This window comes from Delphinapterus leucas, chromosome 8 (genome assembly GCF_059928025.1).
Source record: "Delphinapterus leucas isolate spDelLeu-1000000601 "Yukka" chromosome 8, BTC_Dleu_Yukka2, whole genome shotgun sequence".
In the NCBI taxonomy this organism is placed as follows: Eukaryota; Metazoa; Chordata; class Mammalia; order Artiodactyla; family Monodontidae; genus Delphinapterus; species Delphinapterus leucas.
In genome coordinates this window covers 32,880,517-32,897,650 of record NC_143136.1, presented here as the reverse complement: position 1 = coordinate 32,897,650, position 17,134 = coordinate 32,880,517, and the positions used below count along the sequence as shown (strand labels likewise).

Sequence of the window (17,134 nt, the reverse complement as noted above, 5' to 3'; positions counted from 1 at the left end):
CGTGCAGGCTCAGCAGCCATGTCTCATGGGCCCAGCTGCTCCGCGGCATGTGGGATCTTCCCGGACCGGGGCACGAACCCATGTCCTCTGCATTGGCAGGCGGACTCTCAACCACTGCACCACCAGGGAAGCCCCTATTTTATTTTATTTTATTTATTTATTTATTTATTTATTTATTTATTTATTTATTTATGGCTGCATTGGGTCTTCGTTGCTGCACGTGGGCTTTCTCTAGTTGCAGCGAGTGGGGGCTACTCTTCATTGTGGTGCACGGGCTTCTCATTGCAGTGGCTTCTCTTGTTGCGGAGCACGGGCTCTAGGCGTGCAGACTTCAGTAGTTGTGCCACGTGGGCTCAGTAGTTGTGGCTCAGGGGCTCTAGAGCGCAGGCTTAACAGTTGCGGTACACGGGCTTAGTTGCTCTGTGGCATGTGGGATCTTCTCATACCAGGACTCAAAACTGTGTCCCCTGCATTGGCAGGCGGATTCTTAACCACTGCGCCACCAGGGAAGTCCTAAGCATCTACTTTTTAAATGTACAACAATTTATCTGAAGCCTCTCCTCCTTAGGGTGTACACAGTTTAATTATAAGTGCTTTGTTGCTTTCATAATAATAGTTGTATATCTCAAATATTTTGCTAGTTAAGTTCTGAAACTAATTTGGAAACAAAGTTCCTTCTTAAAATTATTGTAAAAGTGGAGGAAAAAGGAATAGTAAACTTGAAAATGAATGGTGATTTCTCTGTTCTATTGAGGATGCTACTATATATTTATATGAAAGACCAGAAAAACCTATGTGTTTCCAAACTTAGTTACTTCAGTAACTAATACATTTTAATATGCCTTGTGATTTTTTAAGACTTTATTCATTCTTTCTGAATCTTATTTGGAAGAATTTTGAAGATTTGAAAGTTTATAGTTTTGCTAGAGTTTGCTAATGGCATTCTGTGTATAAGGCTACCTTTTATAATTTACTAAACTGCTATGCCCAAAAAAGATTTAAAAATCAACTTTGAGGCAAGGTGGGATTGATGGTGTGTGGCAGTAGAATGTAAGCCACAGTGTGTTTTGTAAAGGTATTCATGGTGAAGTTACAGTTTTGTGTGCCCCAGTGATGATGAAACTGTACAACTGACTTCAAAAGTTCTGATAATACATACTTTTGTTAGCTTTTTTACAGGAAGTGGCATGGGTTTTGAAGCTTTTATTACCCATTCAGGTATGTTGGTTGTGGCAGTGTGCACGAAAAGAGAATATGCTACAGTTATGCTTCCTGACCACAGTTTCTGTGATTCCCTCTGGGTAAGGCTTTAGGGCATCACATCTAACTTCTGGGTTCTTTCCTTTTAAAAAAACACGTTTGGTGTGTGTACATCAGGTGTTATCATCTCTTGTTGAGAGTTGATTAATTTTATGTTAAAGTTCTATTCATGTTGAAGTTTACCTATAAAGGAGTTAATACCATTTATCATAATCTCAGCGGTAATCATTTTTCTGCTAAAAAAATTAGATTGAAATGTTATATTTCTTTCAAGTTTTCTAGAATCAAATTTGATTTTGAATTACAATTTAAAATGAGAGCAGAAATTGTTAAAAAAACAATGCATTTCTGTTGCTTTTCTTAAAAAATAAAATGCTTCTCATTAGAAACATTAATTCTAAAGAACACTCATAGACTTGGAAAATGCAGAAAAGGTACTATGTTACAATTGTGTGTAGATTTTCTAGAATAGTCAGAAGCTCTTTTATAGTACTACAGGCAAAATTGTTACTTTAACAGCATCATTTTAATCAGCGTTTAATTATGCTTAAACTTACTGTTCTACCTTTCACACAAACTAGTTATATAGTAATACTCTGAAAACATTTGTTATTGCAAAGACTTAATGTAATTTTTACTTTTTAAATATATGTTTTACTTTACCAGCACAACATAACCATTGTTCACATGCCTGGAAAAAGGCCCTTTGGTCAGAGCCTTGTATATATCTATGACAATGGACAGCAGAAGGTCTCTGCCCCTCTGAGATTTCCTGCCACGAATGAAGTAAGCACATCTAACCTACTCTTTTTTTTTTTTAATAAATATTTATTTTATTATTTATTTATTTTCCTTTTTTTGCGGGGTGGTCGTGTCGGGTCTTAGTTGCAGCACATGGGATCTTTGTTGAGGCATACAGGGTCTTTCCTTAGGCACACGGGTTCTCTCTAGTTGTGGTGTGTGGGTTTTCTCTCTCTAGTTGTGACGCGCGTGGGCGACAGGGCACGTGGGCTCCAGGGCGTGTGGGCTCTATAGCTTGCGACACGCAGGCTCTCTCATTGAGGCGCGTGGGCTTAGTTGCCCCATGGCTTGTGGGATCTCAGTTCCCTGAGCAGGGATCGAACCTGCATCCCCTGCATTGTAGGGTAGATTCTTTACCACTGGACCACCAGGGAAGTCCCTAACCTACTCTTTATGGGACCAGTTGATTGCAAACTCTTGAAAATTTTTTCAGTTTAATGTATAAGCTTCTGTTTATTCTAAATATGTGCCTGTAAGTCTTAGTGTTTTCTGCATACTAAGATATAGTAAGTTAATATTTAATTCTGTTAGCCTGTCGTCATTAGATGAAGTCAGACAACATATAATAAAAAAAAACAATTCAAGGAAGAAACAAATGTAATTAAACTCTTAGAAGAATAGACCCGTAACAGGAAAGCCAAAGAAATTGAATAGAGCAGGACAAAGGATCATTTAATAAAGCTCTCCAGGTATACCAGATATTTAGATGCACTCTTTTCCATCATCGAATTTTTCATTGATTTGAAAACAATAATGAAGAAGCCTTAAATATTTACATTGTAGTTAGGGATAAGATAGAATTTATTTACTGAGGTGATTCTTAAGCAACATTAGTGTGAAAGTTCTTTGAGAATTTTTGGACGTTTTTGAAAGGGCCTTTTCTGAAGATAATGGAATGGATTCGATTATTTTCCAAGTCCTTCTAGGATTCCAGTAATTTCTTGTTGCTGTTCATGTCTATGATCACTTCAGGATAATCTGTAATTAGCAGTATTATACTGATGTGTAATTCTCTGCTTATAAATTTTAAGGGAGAAAGGTGGTTTTCTCTACTTTAGAATATAGTGAAGTAAAAAAGCTTTTACTAAATACTCATTAAAATTAAATGAGTAAATTAAATTTAGTAAATGAGTATTTACTAAATACTTATTAAAATTAAAATTTAATTACTCATTAAAAATTCAAACTTTACAGAAGGATGTAAAGTGAGTTATAAAAGTAATGCATCCAAATCCCATAGGCCAAATGTAACATCTGTAATGATATCTTATGTATACACACACATGCACACAGCATGATCCACTAAAAACAAAACTTTGTTTTTCAGTGTATTGCTTAATTTTATGTACTGTTTTATTTTAAATATGAGGATAGAGATTTAATTAAAATGTGTAATTTATTATATTTGTTTGTTTCTTACTTTTAGCCTTTTATTTCTTGCTGCATTGGTTCAGCTGGGCAAAGAACCACCACTCCTCCACCATCCCAAATCCCAGATCCACCTTTTTCTTCTCCCATTACCCCTCATCGAACATCATTTGGTGGAATTTTGTCATCAGCTTCCTGGGGAGGAACAATGGAAAAATCAAAGTTGATTACCAAATTGATATCAGCTGGAACACAAGACAGTGAATGGGGGTGTCCCACATCTCTGGAGGGTCAGCTGGGGTCTGTTATCATCTTCTATGAAGCACTGCAGCCTCTTCAGGTGAAGGCATTATATTTAGCAGGTGAGCATGTACCCATCATACTGCCTAATTAAACTGAAATAGTTTTTTCTGTTGCCTAAATATATTCTGAAGAATATATTTGAACTAAAGAATGTACAGTTGGCCACTGAACAACTCTAGGGTTAGGGGTGCCAACCCTTCATGAAGTCAAAAATCCACATATAACTTATGTCGGCCCTCCATATATATGCAGTTCCTTTGAATGCATGGTTCTGCATCTGCGGATTGTGGTACTGTCTATTTACTATTGAAAACAATCCACATATGAGTGGACCTACACAGTTCACCTCATGTTGTTCAAGGGTCAGCTATATTTGTTTTAACTGGAACTGAAAGGGAAGAAAAAGCCCACCACACATCGTACTTTTACTCCCCTTAGCTTTATTGAGATATTGACATTATAACATACATAAGTTTAAGGTATGCAGTGTGTTGATTTGATACACGTATACCCTGCAAAATGATTACTGTAATAAAGTTGGTTAACACCTCCATACCCTCACATAATTACCATTTTTTAACATGTGTGTTGATAACATTTAAGATTTACTCTCTTCACAACTTTCAAGTACATTATAATTAATTATAGTATACTATACATTTTTTGATATGCATAAAAAAACAAAACTTTGAGAAATATTTCAAATATCATCCATAATACTGCCTGTGTTAGTCTATTAGGACTGCTATAATGAAATACCACAGACCAGATAGCTTAAACACTATTTTCTCAGAATTCTGGAAGCTAGAATTCAAGATCAAGCTTCCATCAGGCTTGGTCTCTAGTGAATCCTCTATTCCTGGCTTGTAGATGGCTGCCTTCTTGCTCTGTCCTCACATGGAATATGTTCTCTGTGTGTATGTGCAGAGAGAGATCTCTGTTGTCTTTTCCTCTTCTTATAAGGGACCCTATTGAATTAGGGCCCGACTTTTATGACATCATTTAGCCTTAATTACCCCTTACAGGCCCTATCTCCAAATACAGTCACACTGGGGGTTAGAGCTTCAACATAGGAATTTTGAGTGGGCGGGTACACAATTCAATCTATAATACTGCCGGTGCTTTTGACAGATTTTAATACATTGATGAAACAAAGTGTAAGTTTGTCTTCATAAGAAGTCACACAACTGATTCTGGAGTCATATGAGTCTTATTCAGAACTTGTCATTTTTATAATTTATATAGTAATATATCTGAAGAATTCATGAAGGCATTAGAATTAGGAGCTCTTGGATAAAATTACAAGTTTTTGTTTTGGCTTTTACTTTTTCATTTGGCTCTGATTTAATTTTTATTTTTTGGTTGTTTTTTTTTGCGGTACGCGGGCCTCTCACTGTTGTGGCCTCTCCCGTTGCGGAGCACAGGCTCCAGACGCGCGGGCTCAGCGGCCATGGCTCACGGGCCCAGCCGCTCCGCGGCATGTGGGATCGGACCGGGGCGCGAACCCATGTCCTCTGCATCGGCAGGTGGACTCTCAACCACTGCGCCACCAGGAAAGCCCTTGGCTCTGATTTTAAAGATACACACTGGTTGTTATTGGATCATAACTATTTGCAAAATTCAGGAGTTAAGCCTATAAGTAGTTATGTATATTAACTCTGCAGCTTAGCTTATTATTTGTCAGAATGTCTTTTTTTAGATTACATGGAGTTTTGAGATGGATGTCTCTGTCCACACTTAAAAAGTTTGTATTAGAACCTTGTCATTACTTTAAAACTCACCAAAGTATTTGAAGTTGACCTTTAATCTAAATAAATTCCAAGTTAATAATAAGTCATTTAGTGTAGTCATTATAGCTATATAGTTTGGATTTTGCTCTTACAATTTTCCTACTTAAAATTCTACTCTTATAAATAATAATTATTTGTTATGTATTATAATGATTATTTTTAATGGCTACATAATATTTCATTAGATTCATAATGCATGATTTACTTAGGTTGTTTATAATTTTTAATAGTTATAAACTTCAAAGATTAAATATGATGAACTATTGTACCAATTTTTTTTTTTTTTGTATTTTGATGGATTTGCTTATGATAAGTTCCCAGGATAAATATTCAAAGGGTGTGAATATTTTTATAGCTCTCAATACATGTTACCTACTCAGTTTTCATAACGGATATAACAATTGACAGTGCCTACCAGTAACACATAAGTATATCCAACTCACTACAGCCTCATTAAGATGGAATGGTAAATACTGTTTCCTCCATTTTTTGATGTCAAATGGAACCTTGCTTTAATTTGTAGTTTTGTTTTTGTTTTTTTTTTTAGTAAGGTCAAGAGTTTTTTCCTACTCATTTGCTGTTCCATTTCTGTGATATCTATTCACATTATTGATTGGTTGTTTTGCTGTTTTATCTTACAAATTTGAATTGTTTTACATTTGATAAATGTATAAACTTTGTTATGTTTTATATTAGTTTTTAATGCTATATAAAATTTCCTTTCTGTAGTAGAGATTGATCTACCCCCTCTCCGAACTTTACTAGGTGTTAGACGAATTGGATGTGATATAAAAATAAAGTACATTTTGGCTAATGTGTTTTAACTGTGTTATATAAGAAGCTTGAAACAGCTTAATTAAAATTTTTTTTCTGATTACACAGACCTGAGGAGGCCATATATATTCAATGATTTGTGTGTGTATGTGTGTATAAATAATTTTCAGGTCCAAACTGTTTAAGCCCTTGGAAATTTCAAGAGTCTGACATGGCTGACCTGCCTGGTAACATCCTTCTTCACTACACTGCAAAGGTCAGAGTAAATGCATGGACTGTCCATCTAGCTGTAACTATGCTGTGAACTAAAATTCCATTTTTATTCCTTTTGTCATTTCAGTGGGTAATTGAGAAGAAGGGGCTTGAATTACTGTTAAAAATTATTAATTTTCAAAAGAAGATGAGAAGCAGTAAAAATTAAGCTGCAGTTCTCAGCTATGGTTCAAGTGTTATCATTATGTCATCCCAGTCGTATGAATGGAAATGGTTGTAGTGGGAATTTGTACTAATGAATCAACTTCAGTAAATGAAATTGTTTAAACGTATTCTTCTTTTTTGGAAGGAGAGTTGAAACAGAATTGTGCTCAACTTTTTCTTTGTTTATTTTTTAAATTTTTTGGCTGCGCGGCTTGTGGAATCTTAGTTCCCTGACCAGGGAATGAACCTGGGCCCTCGGCAGTGAGAGCGCAGAGTTCTAACCACTGGACTGCCAGGGAATTCCCTGTTTATTTTTAAAATGTGGTTAACAAGAAAACAAAAGAAATGTTTACATCAGAAGGAGAAGAAAAGCTACATATACGCATACCATGCCCAGTCCTTTTTCCTTCAAGAAAAGTCATTTATCTAGTGAAAGTAATTGAGGTTAGCAAGGGCTGAGGGAAAGATCAAAGGTAGAACTGGGAGGAAGAAAAGGGAGAAGTGGCATAAACAATATTAATTGCCTTCATTATATTTAATGTTAGTTTAACCCAGAAGTTGCTTCTGTTGTGTGATATTATACATCATAGACCTTTCCCCCCCTAGTTGAACCAGCTAGTACATGGTCATAATTTATTACTTTGAACACTTGTTTATGTGTAACTTAATAAAATTTACTTGTCAGGTGGTATTTCCCCTTAACTTTTAATTTTGATTAATTTCAAACCTAGAGAGAAGTTGAAAGAATGGTAAAGTGAAATCCTGTATACTCTTTACCTAAATTCACCAGTTACTAACATTTTGCTGCACTTGGTCTTCATCTGTCTATCTCAGATCATTTGTGAAAGCAGATCAACATAGCAATCAAGACACTTTACTCCTAAACTTTACAACATAATCATTAACCTCCCTGAGAAAATGATCAATAATTCATGTCCTTTACAACCCATGTTCAAATTTTCCCAGTTTTCCCCAAACTATTTGTTTAACCTTTTAAAAATTTAATCTTGGATCCAGTTGAACATTGCATTGGTTATAATATCTCTTGAGTCTCTTATTTTTTATTTGTTTGGTTTTTATAATACTTTTTCCCAAAGATATACATGTTTGTTTACCAAACTAGATTTTAACTTATTTCCTGGCAGGGACTATCTCTTTTTTTTATCCCCCAGGGACTATCTCTTATACTTATTTTCATTACAACTATTCCGTATAGCTGGATAGGAAATAATTGGACTTAATCTCACTAATTGGTGACATGTCTAGACATGTGATGACTAACTGAGTCTTTTTGGCATATCCTTTTTTCAAAGTAACTTTGATTTTAATAATATTAAGGTTGAATTTTTACTTTTGGAAGTAAAAATTCTGTAATATTTAAAATAGCTGCTTTTGGTCACAAAACCCGATATGACAAATATATACAATAAAACAGTTTATGGGAGGAACATTTCTTGAAAATGGTAACATATCATGATACAAGAATTCTGTGGTTAAATAACGTTGAGGGAATGTTGCATTCTGTATATCCTTCTTGGAGATGGATTATACACTTGAAAAATTCTTCTTATAAAGAAACTAGTTCACATTTGTTTTATCCTACTTTTTCACCAGTTATTTGAACATAGAACACATTTTGATTTTCATTTCACTTATTAACTAGTGGTAGTTTGGGAAAAGCTACTCCAGGGAATTTTAGCAGTCAACAGTTTTTCATCTTTGTACTTATTTGTAGGAGGTGTTTAACCATCAATTTAAAAGTTTTTGAGTGTTCTCTTTGTGCCAAGAGTTGTCTGAACTTTTAGGATACAAAGATGAGTAAGTTAAAACCTCTGGCTTTAAGAAACTTACAATCTAAAGTGAAATAAATGTGTAAAAAATAAGTGCAATATAATTTTATAAGCATTTTTTAGCTACCATTTATTCGGTGTTTACAATGTATTAAGCACTATGCTAAATGTTTCACATGTACTGTTTCACTTAATCTTTACAAAAGCTCTGAGGGTTATATTGTACTCTTTGTATCTTTTCTAAGCTCTAGTTGTCTGAGGCTGAGGAAAGATAAGTAACTTGCCTAGCCTCATAATTCTAGTTAATACCTAACCTGTTTAATGCTTAACCACTCTACGATATTTTTGTGTTGGAATTATATACAGAATACAGTGTGGGTACAAAGGAAGAGTGGTTGGTTCTTCCAGGAGGATAGAATATCATAGAAAAGATGGTTTGATTTGTGTTTTAAAAGGCGGAGTAAAGGGAGGGATGTTCAGTGAGCAACACCTACAAAGGCATAGAACGTAAAGCTGGATTCTGTATGTATTTGGGTATAGGTCACTGAGTGGGAGCAGTTGGCCAGAAATGAAGTTAGAGGGCCAGGTGGAGGCCAGATCATAGCAAACCTCTTATGCCAGGCTAAATAGTAGGCAATGGATAGGATTTTAAGAAGAGTGATATGATCAGGTTTGCATTTTAGAAAAAGGTCTTGAGCTACAGTGTCAAAGTTGGATTGGAGAGAGAGACTGGAGGCAGTCATACCATAGGGAGATTACTGTGTTCGGACAGGTCATAGATACATAGTACCAAACTAAGGTAGTAATAGGAGAAAGACTTTTCTGTCTCAGAGACTAATACAGTTTACATTGAGTTAAATGTAAACTCAATTTACATTTACTTTATTAAATCAATTTTTCTCAGTTGCCTTAAGAGAAAAGCAACAACCACATCATCTGTGCTAAAATTTGTAGGTTTCTTTATTTTCTTTTGGACTGGGGATTAGATTCAAGAATGTTTCATTATCTGCCAGTTCACAGGTTACATGTGAGGTTCCCTGGTTTATAAACCTTTATGGAAGTTAACAAATAACTTTAACAGTTTCTAGAGTTGCAGACAAAGCTCTTAATTTGAATATAACTAAAATTGTCAGTCAGTAATATAAGGGAAAATAATGTCTTATGCCTGTGATTTGATTTTTGTATTGTGACATAATTTTCTGTACTAATGGGAATAAAACATTGAATTTTTTAAAAAGTCAAAAATCTGTTTGCATATACTGGTTTAGAATAGAAGGAATTTTAAACTATGTGATTGGTAAATGGTAAGTTCTAGCTAATCCTTATCTGTCAGATGACAAGCAGCAGTGACCTGCATTTGATGAGTGAGTGCATTAGAATCTAGTCCCTGATTCTTTTAAAAAACAATCAGAGAATAGTAATACTAAACTTAATATTGTAAGCATCTTATCCTTGACTATACTATATACCTTTTAAAATTATGGTGAAATGTTCCATATGTAGTTAAAGTTATGTTTTGTCTTCATTGTTCTTAGCTGTTTGCCATATTTTTCTTTTATTTTTAGGCCTGCAAAAATTCAATCTGTCTTGATTTATCTACTAATTGTTTGCATGGAAGGTTAACAGGAAACAAAGTAGTAAACTGGGACATTAAGGTAAGTTAATGATGAACGATGGGCAGCGTATTATTTATTTAAGTGTGCTGATCCTTTAAAAACTTTTGTCTTTTGAGCACCACCAGATTGATCTGAATAAGTCCTGTTTAAAATGTTTGCAGGTACACAGTTTGAAGGATAAATAAATAAGTAGTTGAATGACTATTTGATTTGTTTGTAACGTAATTACCTTTTTAAACTATGCCATAAGCTTAGCAGTTTTCATAAGAAAAATATGCTGCCCTCGTTAATAGCTCCACTTTTAAGGTATTTAATCCCTAAAACTATGTAACAGATTTCAACCCCTCAGAGACTTCTTTGATTATCCCTTTTCTCCTATATCACATTCGTCTCCTGTCCATCAGCTTTAAACAAACTTAGATCTTTCCTTTCTGAGGTTAAAGATGAGTAATTTTTCCTCTTCTTCATAACCCCGTCTAGCCATTATATCTTGTCTGCCTTTTTCATGTGCCTCATATTTATGTCTTAGCTGGATGTAGTGTCTTTGCTTCTATTTAAAGGCCTCTACTTATTTCCCAAGATGGAGTTAACTATTCTTGTCATGAGTACCTATAGCAGTTTCTATTATTTCACTTATCATGGTGAATAGTTAACTGTTTGCTTGCTTGATTCTCCAGTAGTCCTTAAGAACTTCAAAGGAGGGAACACTGCTTTTTCCCCCAGTGCCTGGCACAGGTATACATAATAACATTGTTGACTGAGTGATTAAACTAGTAAAGATTATGTGGGCTAATGTGAAAGTCAGAGATATCCTATTTCTAAAATACAGGATTTCCTTAAAAGATATATTAAATAGAAATTACAGCCTAAGTAAAATAAAAATAAATATAAAAGATAGTTATACTGGAACTTGCTGATAAATCAGCAAAACAACAACAACAAAACTTTTGTCTTCTAGTCATTTAATACCAATCAAATATGCTTATTGTTTCAATGAACAGAAATCATTAGGATAATTATTTTATGTAAAAATGAATCCATAAGTTTGTATTAATCTCATGTTATTCATGTGGTATAAAGCTTTTTTCTCTTTGACTTTGAGATAAGAACATCTATTCTTACCTGTTAACATAGTAAGATTTATGACTTGTTTGCCAATTTGTAAGTTTTTTTAATTTGAATTTTATTGCATTTATTTTTATACAGCATGTTCTTATTAGTTATCTATTTTATACATATTAGTGTATATATGTCAATCCCAATCTCCCAATTCATCCCACCCACCCCCACATACCCCCCCCAACCCGCTTTCTCCCCCTTGGTTTCCATACGTTTGTTCTCTACATCTGTGTCTTTATTTCTGCCTTGCAAACCAGTTCATCTGTACCATTTTTCTAGATTCCACATATATTCGTTAATATACGATATTTGTTTCTCTTTTTCTGACTTACTTCACTCTGTATGACAGTCTCTAGATCCATCCACATCTCTACAAAAGACCCAATTTCGTTCCTTGTTATGGCTGAGTAATATTCCATTGTGTATATGTACCACATCTTCTTTATCCATTCGTCTGTTGATGGGGATTTAGGTTGCTTCCATGTCCTGGCTATTGTAAATAGTGCTGCAATGAACATTGGGGTGCATGTGTCTCTTTGAATTATGGTTTTCTCTGGGTATATGCCTAGTAGTGGGATTGCTGGGTCATATGGTAATTCTATTTTTAGTTTTTTAAGGAACCTCCATACTGTTCTCCATAGTGTCTGTATCAATTTACATTCCCACCAACAGTGCAAGAGGGTTCCCTTTTCTCCACACCCTCTCTGGCATTTGTTGCTTGTAGGTTTTCTGATGATGCCCATTCTAACTGGTGTGAGATAATACCTCATTGCAGTTTTGATTTGTGTTTCTCTAGTAATTAGAGATGTTGAGTAGCTTTTCATGTGCCTCTTGGCCATCTGTATGTCTTCTTTGGAGAAATGTCTATTTAGGTCTTCTGCCCATTTTTTGATTGGGTTGTTTGTCTTTTTAATATTGAGCTGCATGATCTGTTTATGTATTTTGGAGATTAATCCTTAGTTGAGATAAGGACACTTATTCTTACCTGTTTACATAGTAAGATTTATGACGTGTTTGCCAATTCGTAAGTTAACTTTTGATGTCATGTATCAGATTGGTTTTATGAGGATAGTTTTATGGATTACTTATATAGAGAAAGCTGATTATTTGTGTTATACATTATACTTGAAAATCAAAGCAGTCTTTGTTGCCTTGAGTATAGATATGTAGAAATCAAAAAGGAACAGAATTATCAAGAACAAGACTATTGCTTTTTTATACTGCAGCAAAATCAAAGCCAAAAAAAGTTAAATGACATGACAACTGGGAAAAAAAACACTTCCCATCCAAAATTCTAGTTTACTTACTGTAAAAAGCCCTTAAAAATCAATATGAAAAACAGGCAAAGACTATGAAGAGGTGGTTTACGGACTTAAGGTATGTAAACACGGCAGTTCAGAACATTTTAGCAGTTAATAATAGCTAATCTTATATAACACCCATTGTATGTCAGGCACTAAGCACTTTTCATGTATTAGCTTATCTCATCCTTGTAACAACTTTACAAAGTGGGAATTAATATTATCCTCATCTTACAGATGAAGAAACTGAGGCTAGGGAAATTAGTAACTTGTCTAAGATACTGAATATATTTTGTTAAGCTATCCAGAATAGTCAGTCACTTTGAACTTCAGTTGAAGCCACTCACTCCACCTTTTTTGTAAACTTAGAGGAGTCAGTCATATTTGTACTGCAAATACATTCTTTTTTTTCATGACTTGTTCTCCTGTTTGTTGTGACTAATTGCCTTGTGACAGTTGTTACCTCTTATATCACTAGTGTTACGTTGTGAAGTCTACTTATGGGGTCATGTTTAGATTGCCTATGTTGGGAATTCGTAAACTTGGGAAAACAAAGGTGTATTGAAATGGTCTGGCCTTGTCTCTTGAGTATTGATTTTGGTGACCCTTGAGGCTGCTCTTTAAAGCATATGCCTGTACAAGGGTTCCTTTAGCTTAGGCCATCATATACTTTACTTAAAGGTTTAGCAAATTGTAACCTCATACATGCTGTGTAGGTATTAAATGAGAAAATTGCCTGTGTTTTATAAGATTAAAAAATTGTAGTTTCCTCTTTCAGGACAGCATAAACTGCATAGGTGGAGTAAATGTACTTTTTCCTCTAATGGAACAAATCAGCCACTTTGGCGAAGGACAGATTCCTGAGGGATTGAATGAAAGCACAGTTCCTGAATTGATAACACCTGTAGAAGGAGATTGGGTGGTATTGAACTCCACAAAGGCATCAGGTATTAAGCAGAAATTAACGTGAACTAGTCATTGAGAAACTTGAGAATTAATTGAAAGATAGATTGAAATGTCTTGCTACCATGATGAAGAAACTTAACCATTTGAAGCTGAAGTAGTCCATCCCTAATTTTACTAATGGAGTTCAGAAAGTGCATAATACTTCAGTGAAAACACTTAAGATGTTGATTATACTCTTGACTATCCTTAGTTTGTACTGTTAGCAGAAATCAGACAACATTGTTAAATTTATGGTAGAGAAAATATTTACATGTTCATATAAGTATATAATATGCAGTCACTGATTTCTCTGATATTTATGTTCTGCAAGTGACCTTTGGATGCAAATTCCTGAACCAAATTCCTTGTTTGTTATAATATGCATATGATATAGAACATGTGATACAAAAGTGATTAGCATAATTATGATAATTAATGACATCTTCACAATTCCACAGAGTCAAGACTAGAGAGAAATTTAATTGCAACATTTATCTTGATTGTGAAACACTTTATTCAAAGACATCCTATTAACCAGGACAATCTTATTCACTCCCATGGAGTTGCCATTCTTGGTGCCTTACTTCAAAAGGTGAGCTAGTCTAACGTTATGTAGATGTGACTGATGATTGTAATTACCAGTTAGTGTTGAGGTTTTTTTCCTTCCAATAAATAAATATATGTATATATTTTTTATTAAATATATTTTGAAAATTATACTATTATAGCTTAAGTTATATTAATGGATATAATTTATTTCACAAGCCGCTTTTTAAAACTTGAATCACCTTATACAAGAACTACATATCTTACATAACAGTGTATAATCTTTGATATAAGGACCTTGTGTGTTAACTTTGGTATTTGGGATATTTCATCATTTAAAGACACTATTTTAGGAATATGTTCTAGAGTTACATCAGAAAAAATAATGTTTAAATTGTTTATATTTTTCTAACCAAGCGTTTTATATTTAGTAGATGTTCTGAATTAATCATTTCAAATTATAGCTTAATGACAGTTATTTAAACTGAACTTTACAGAACCCTCTTCTATTTGGATTTCAGGTGCCAAGCACCTTGATGGATGTTAATGTCTTGATGGCAATTCAGTTACTCATTGAGCAGGTATCATTAGAGAAAAATATGCAGCTCCTGCAACAAATGTATCAGTATTTACTTTTTGACTTCCGTATTTGGAACCGTGGCGATTTTCCCTTTCGAATTGGTGAGAGCAGGCTGTTGGATAAATTTTATAGTTATTTTAAAAATGTGTTACTACTTATGTGACTTTATTTTAGGTATATAATTGAAGAGTGAACTTTCTATTTTAGGTCACATACAATATCTTTCCACCATCATCAAGGACAGCAGGAGAGTTTTCCGAAAGAAGTATGGTGTACAGTTTCTCCTAGATACACTTAGGATTTATTATGGGTATGATATCCTTACTCCTTCTCAGTTTGATATTGTTTCTGTTACTTGATTGGAACATCTAGATTGTTTATTTTTCAGCAGTTCTAATACCTTTAACTTCAGAGAGCCAGGTTGTTGTGGAGGTTAAAATGATGAACAGTGGATCACATACACTGGGTTTGAATATTATGTTTCATTAATTGTCTAGCCATAGGCAACTTACTCAACTTTTCTGTGCTAAAGTTTTCTGCTTTGTGACAAGGAGATAATAAAACTGTATGACTTCCTATGGTTGTTTTGAGGATTAAATTAAATGATTTAATAATGTGTAAAGCACATGGAACTGTGTCTGCTACATAGTATTGCATAAATATAAGCTGTTTTAACAATTTTTGTCTTAGTATTGCATAAATATAAGCTGTTTTAACTATTTATGTCTTTGTCATTGCAACTCCTAACTTCAGAAGGCTTTCCTTAAAAAGAAAAAGAAGCCAAAGATGCTGTGAATTCTAATAATTACACGGAAACAACTTCTTTTAAACTATGAAATCTTTTATATATAAAAGTACAAAAATATAAAAATTTAAAATTTCAATTCTTGCCCATTTACTTTCTCTTTCAGGAGTGATTGTAAATATAGTGAGCTGTCTCTAGATGATATTCGAACAATAAGGACTTCTTTGTATGGACTAATTAAATATTTTCTGTGCAAAGGTGGAACTCATGAAGAGATACAAAGTATTATGGGTTATATATCTGCTATCAATGAAGAAGAACAGGTATTATGCTCTGGATAAATCTGTTATTACTTTTTAATAATTAAGTTGCTATATCATCTTCTTTTAAACTTACATGTAATATAACATTTTAAGAGTAAAATGTTTATAGTGTCACATATAATATTATTAAGCAGTTAAAGAGGTAAATTTTATCTCCTAACTGAAAGTTTAATAAAATAAATGGCAGTGTAATAAAACATTTATTTTCTAGCTGATAGTAAAATATTAGCTAGAAAACAGTATGTGGAAATACTTGTTCTGGCAATTCTGAAATCTGTTTTCGTAGGCCACATGATGTATATTTAACTGTTATCAAAGTTACTAGGGAGATTTCTAACATGAATTTTAATACATCATAGGTTCATAAAAATTTTGCATAAAGAGTAAATTATAACTGTATTTCTATTTTTAAATACTTCTATGTACACTATTCATTTTTACCTCAGAACTGCCCTTTAAGACAGTGGTTCTCAATGTATGGACCCACTTACCTGGGAATTTTTTAGAAATGCAAATATATGGCCAAATCAAGCCCTCCAGGTGATTGTGATGCATGGTAGAATTTGACCACTGATACAAAATATACAGACCAGGAATTATTCTTCTCCTGTGCACATTTGGAAATATATGTTCAGAGAGATTAGGTGACTTAAAAAGTTACACAGCTGATATACCTGGAAAAATAACCCAGGTGTATTTACTGCTCTTTCTGTGCTCTTTCGGTATACCACTCTCAACACCAAATCTGAGCATCCTTGATTTATGTTGACTCAAATATTTTGCCCTCTATCATGATATATGCATTGTGTACCCAGTGGTTATATGACTTCATAATTGGTATTATACAGAAGAGTTAACTTAGGCTATTTCCTTATAAGGTTGAACTACTTCAAAAGCTTCTCATATTTAGAATAATGAATAATCATCTTATTTCATGATAGCTGTATTGTCACCTGCTATGATTCATTGCCAATGATATTTTCTTGGTCAATTTAGTCAAACAATTATTTATTGAATACTTTTATTATACATATACATAGAGTAATACTAGATATTGTAGGTATTTAATGATGAAAGAATTATCATTATTTTTAGCCTAATGGAGGCAGGGATAGATAAGAAATGTTTATAAATAATTATGAAACAAAAAAGAGTATGATAATATCTATAAAAGAAACATGAAGTCCCATGAGGTTTTCACTGGAGAGTGTTACATGTTGAGGAGACTAGGAACGGCTTCATGGAAGAGATGGCTTTTCATATGGACCAAGCAGGATAGGAATGGTTCAGCGGGTGAATGTGAGTAGTGAGAGGATATACAAAAGGAAATGGAATAAGCCAAAAGCCTAATGGAGGAAAGGCAAGGACGGTTCAGAAGACATCAAATAATCCAGTTAAGCTAGAACATGAGGGTATAGAGGACTTAAATAACTATTTGTGGTTTATGACTTTATTT

General features: G+C 33.9%; 1 protein-coding gene across 2 annotated transcripts in view; it reads left to right on the top strand.

The window, feature by feature from the left end:
* NBEAL1 (neurobeachin like 1) overlaps positions 1–17,134 on the top strand; it is a 228,732-nt gene that overhangs the window by 113,358 nt on the left and 98,240 nt on the right. For both annotated transcript variants that reach the window (XM_089915931.1, XM_089915930.1), the window contains 10 exons: positions 1,169–1,301; positions 1,927–2,046; positions 3,488–3,791; positions 6,467–6,552; positions 10,069–10,158; positions 13,318–13,486; positions 13,943–14,076; positions 14,552–14,711; positions 14,818–14,920; positions 15,522–15,678. In XM_089915931.1, coding sequence (XP_089772057.1) covers positions 1,169–1,301; positions 1,927–2,046; positions 3,488–3,791; positions 6,467–6,552; positions 10,069–10,158; positions 13,318–13,486; positions 13,943–14,076; positions 14,552–14,711; positions 14,818–14,920; positions 15,522–15,678 — 1,456 coding nt within the window. The remainder of the gene's footprint in view (positions 1–1,168; positions 1,302–1,926; positions 2,047–3,487; positions 3,792–6,466; positions 6,553–10,068; positions 10,159–13,317; positions 13,487–13,942; positions 14,077–14,551; positions 14,712–14,817; positions 14,921–15,521; positions 15,679–17,134) is intronic.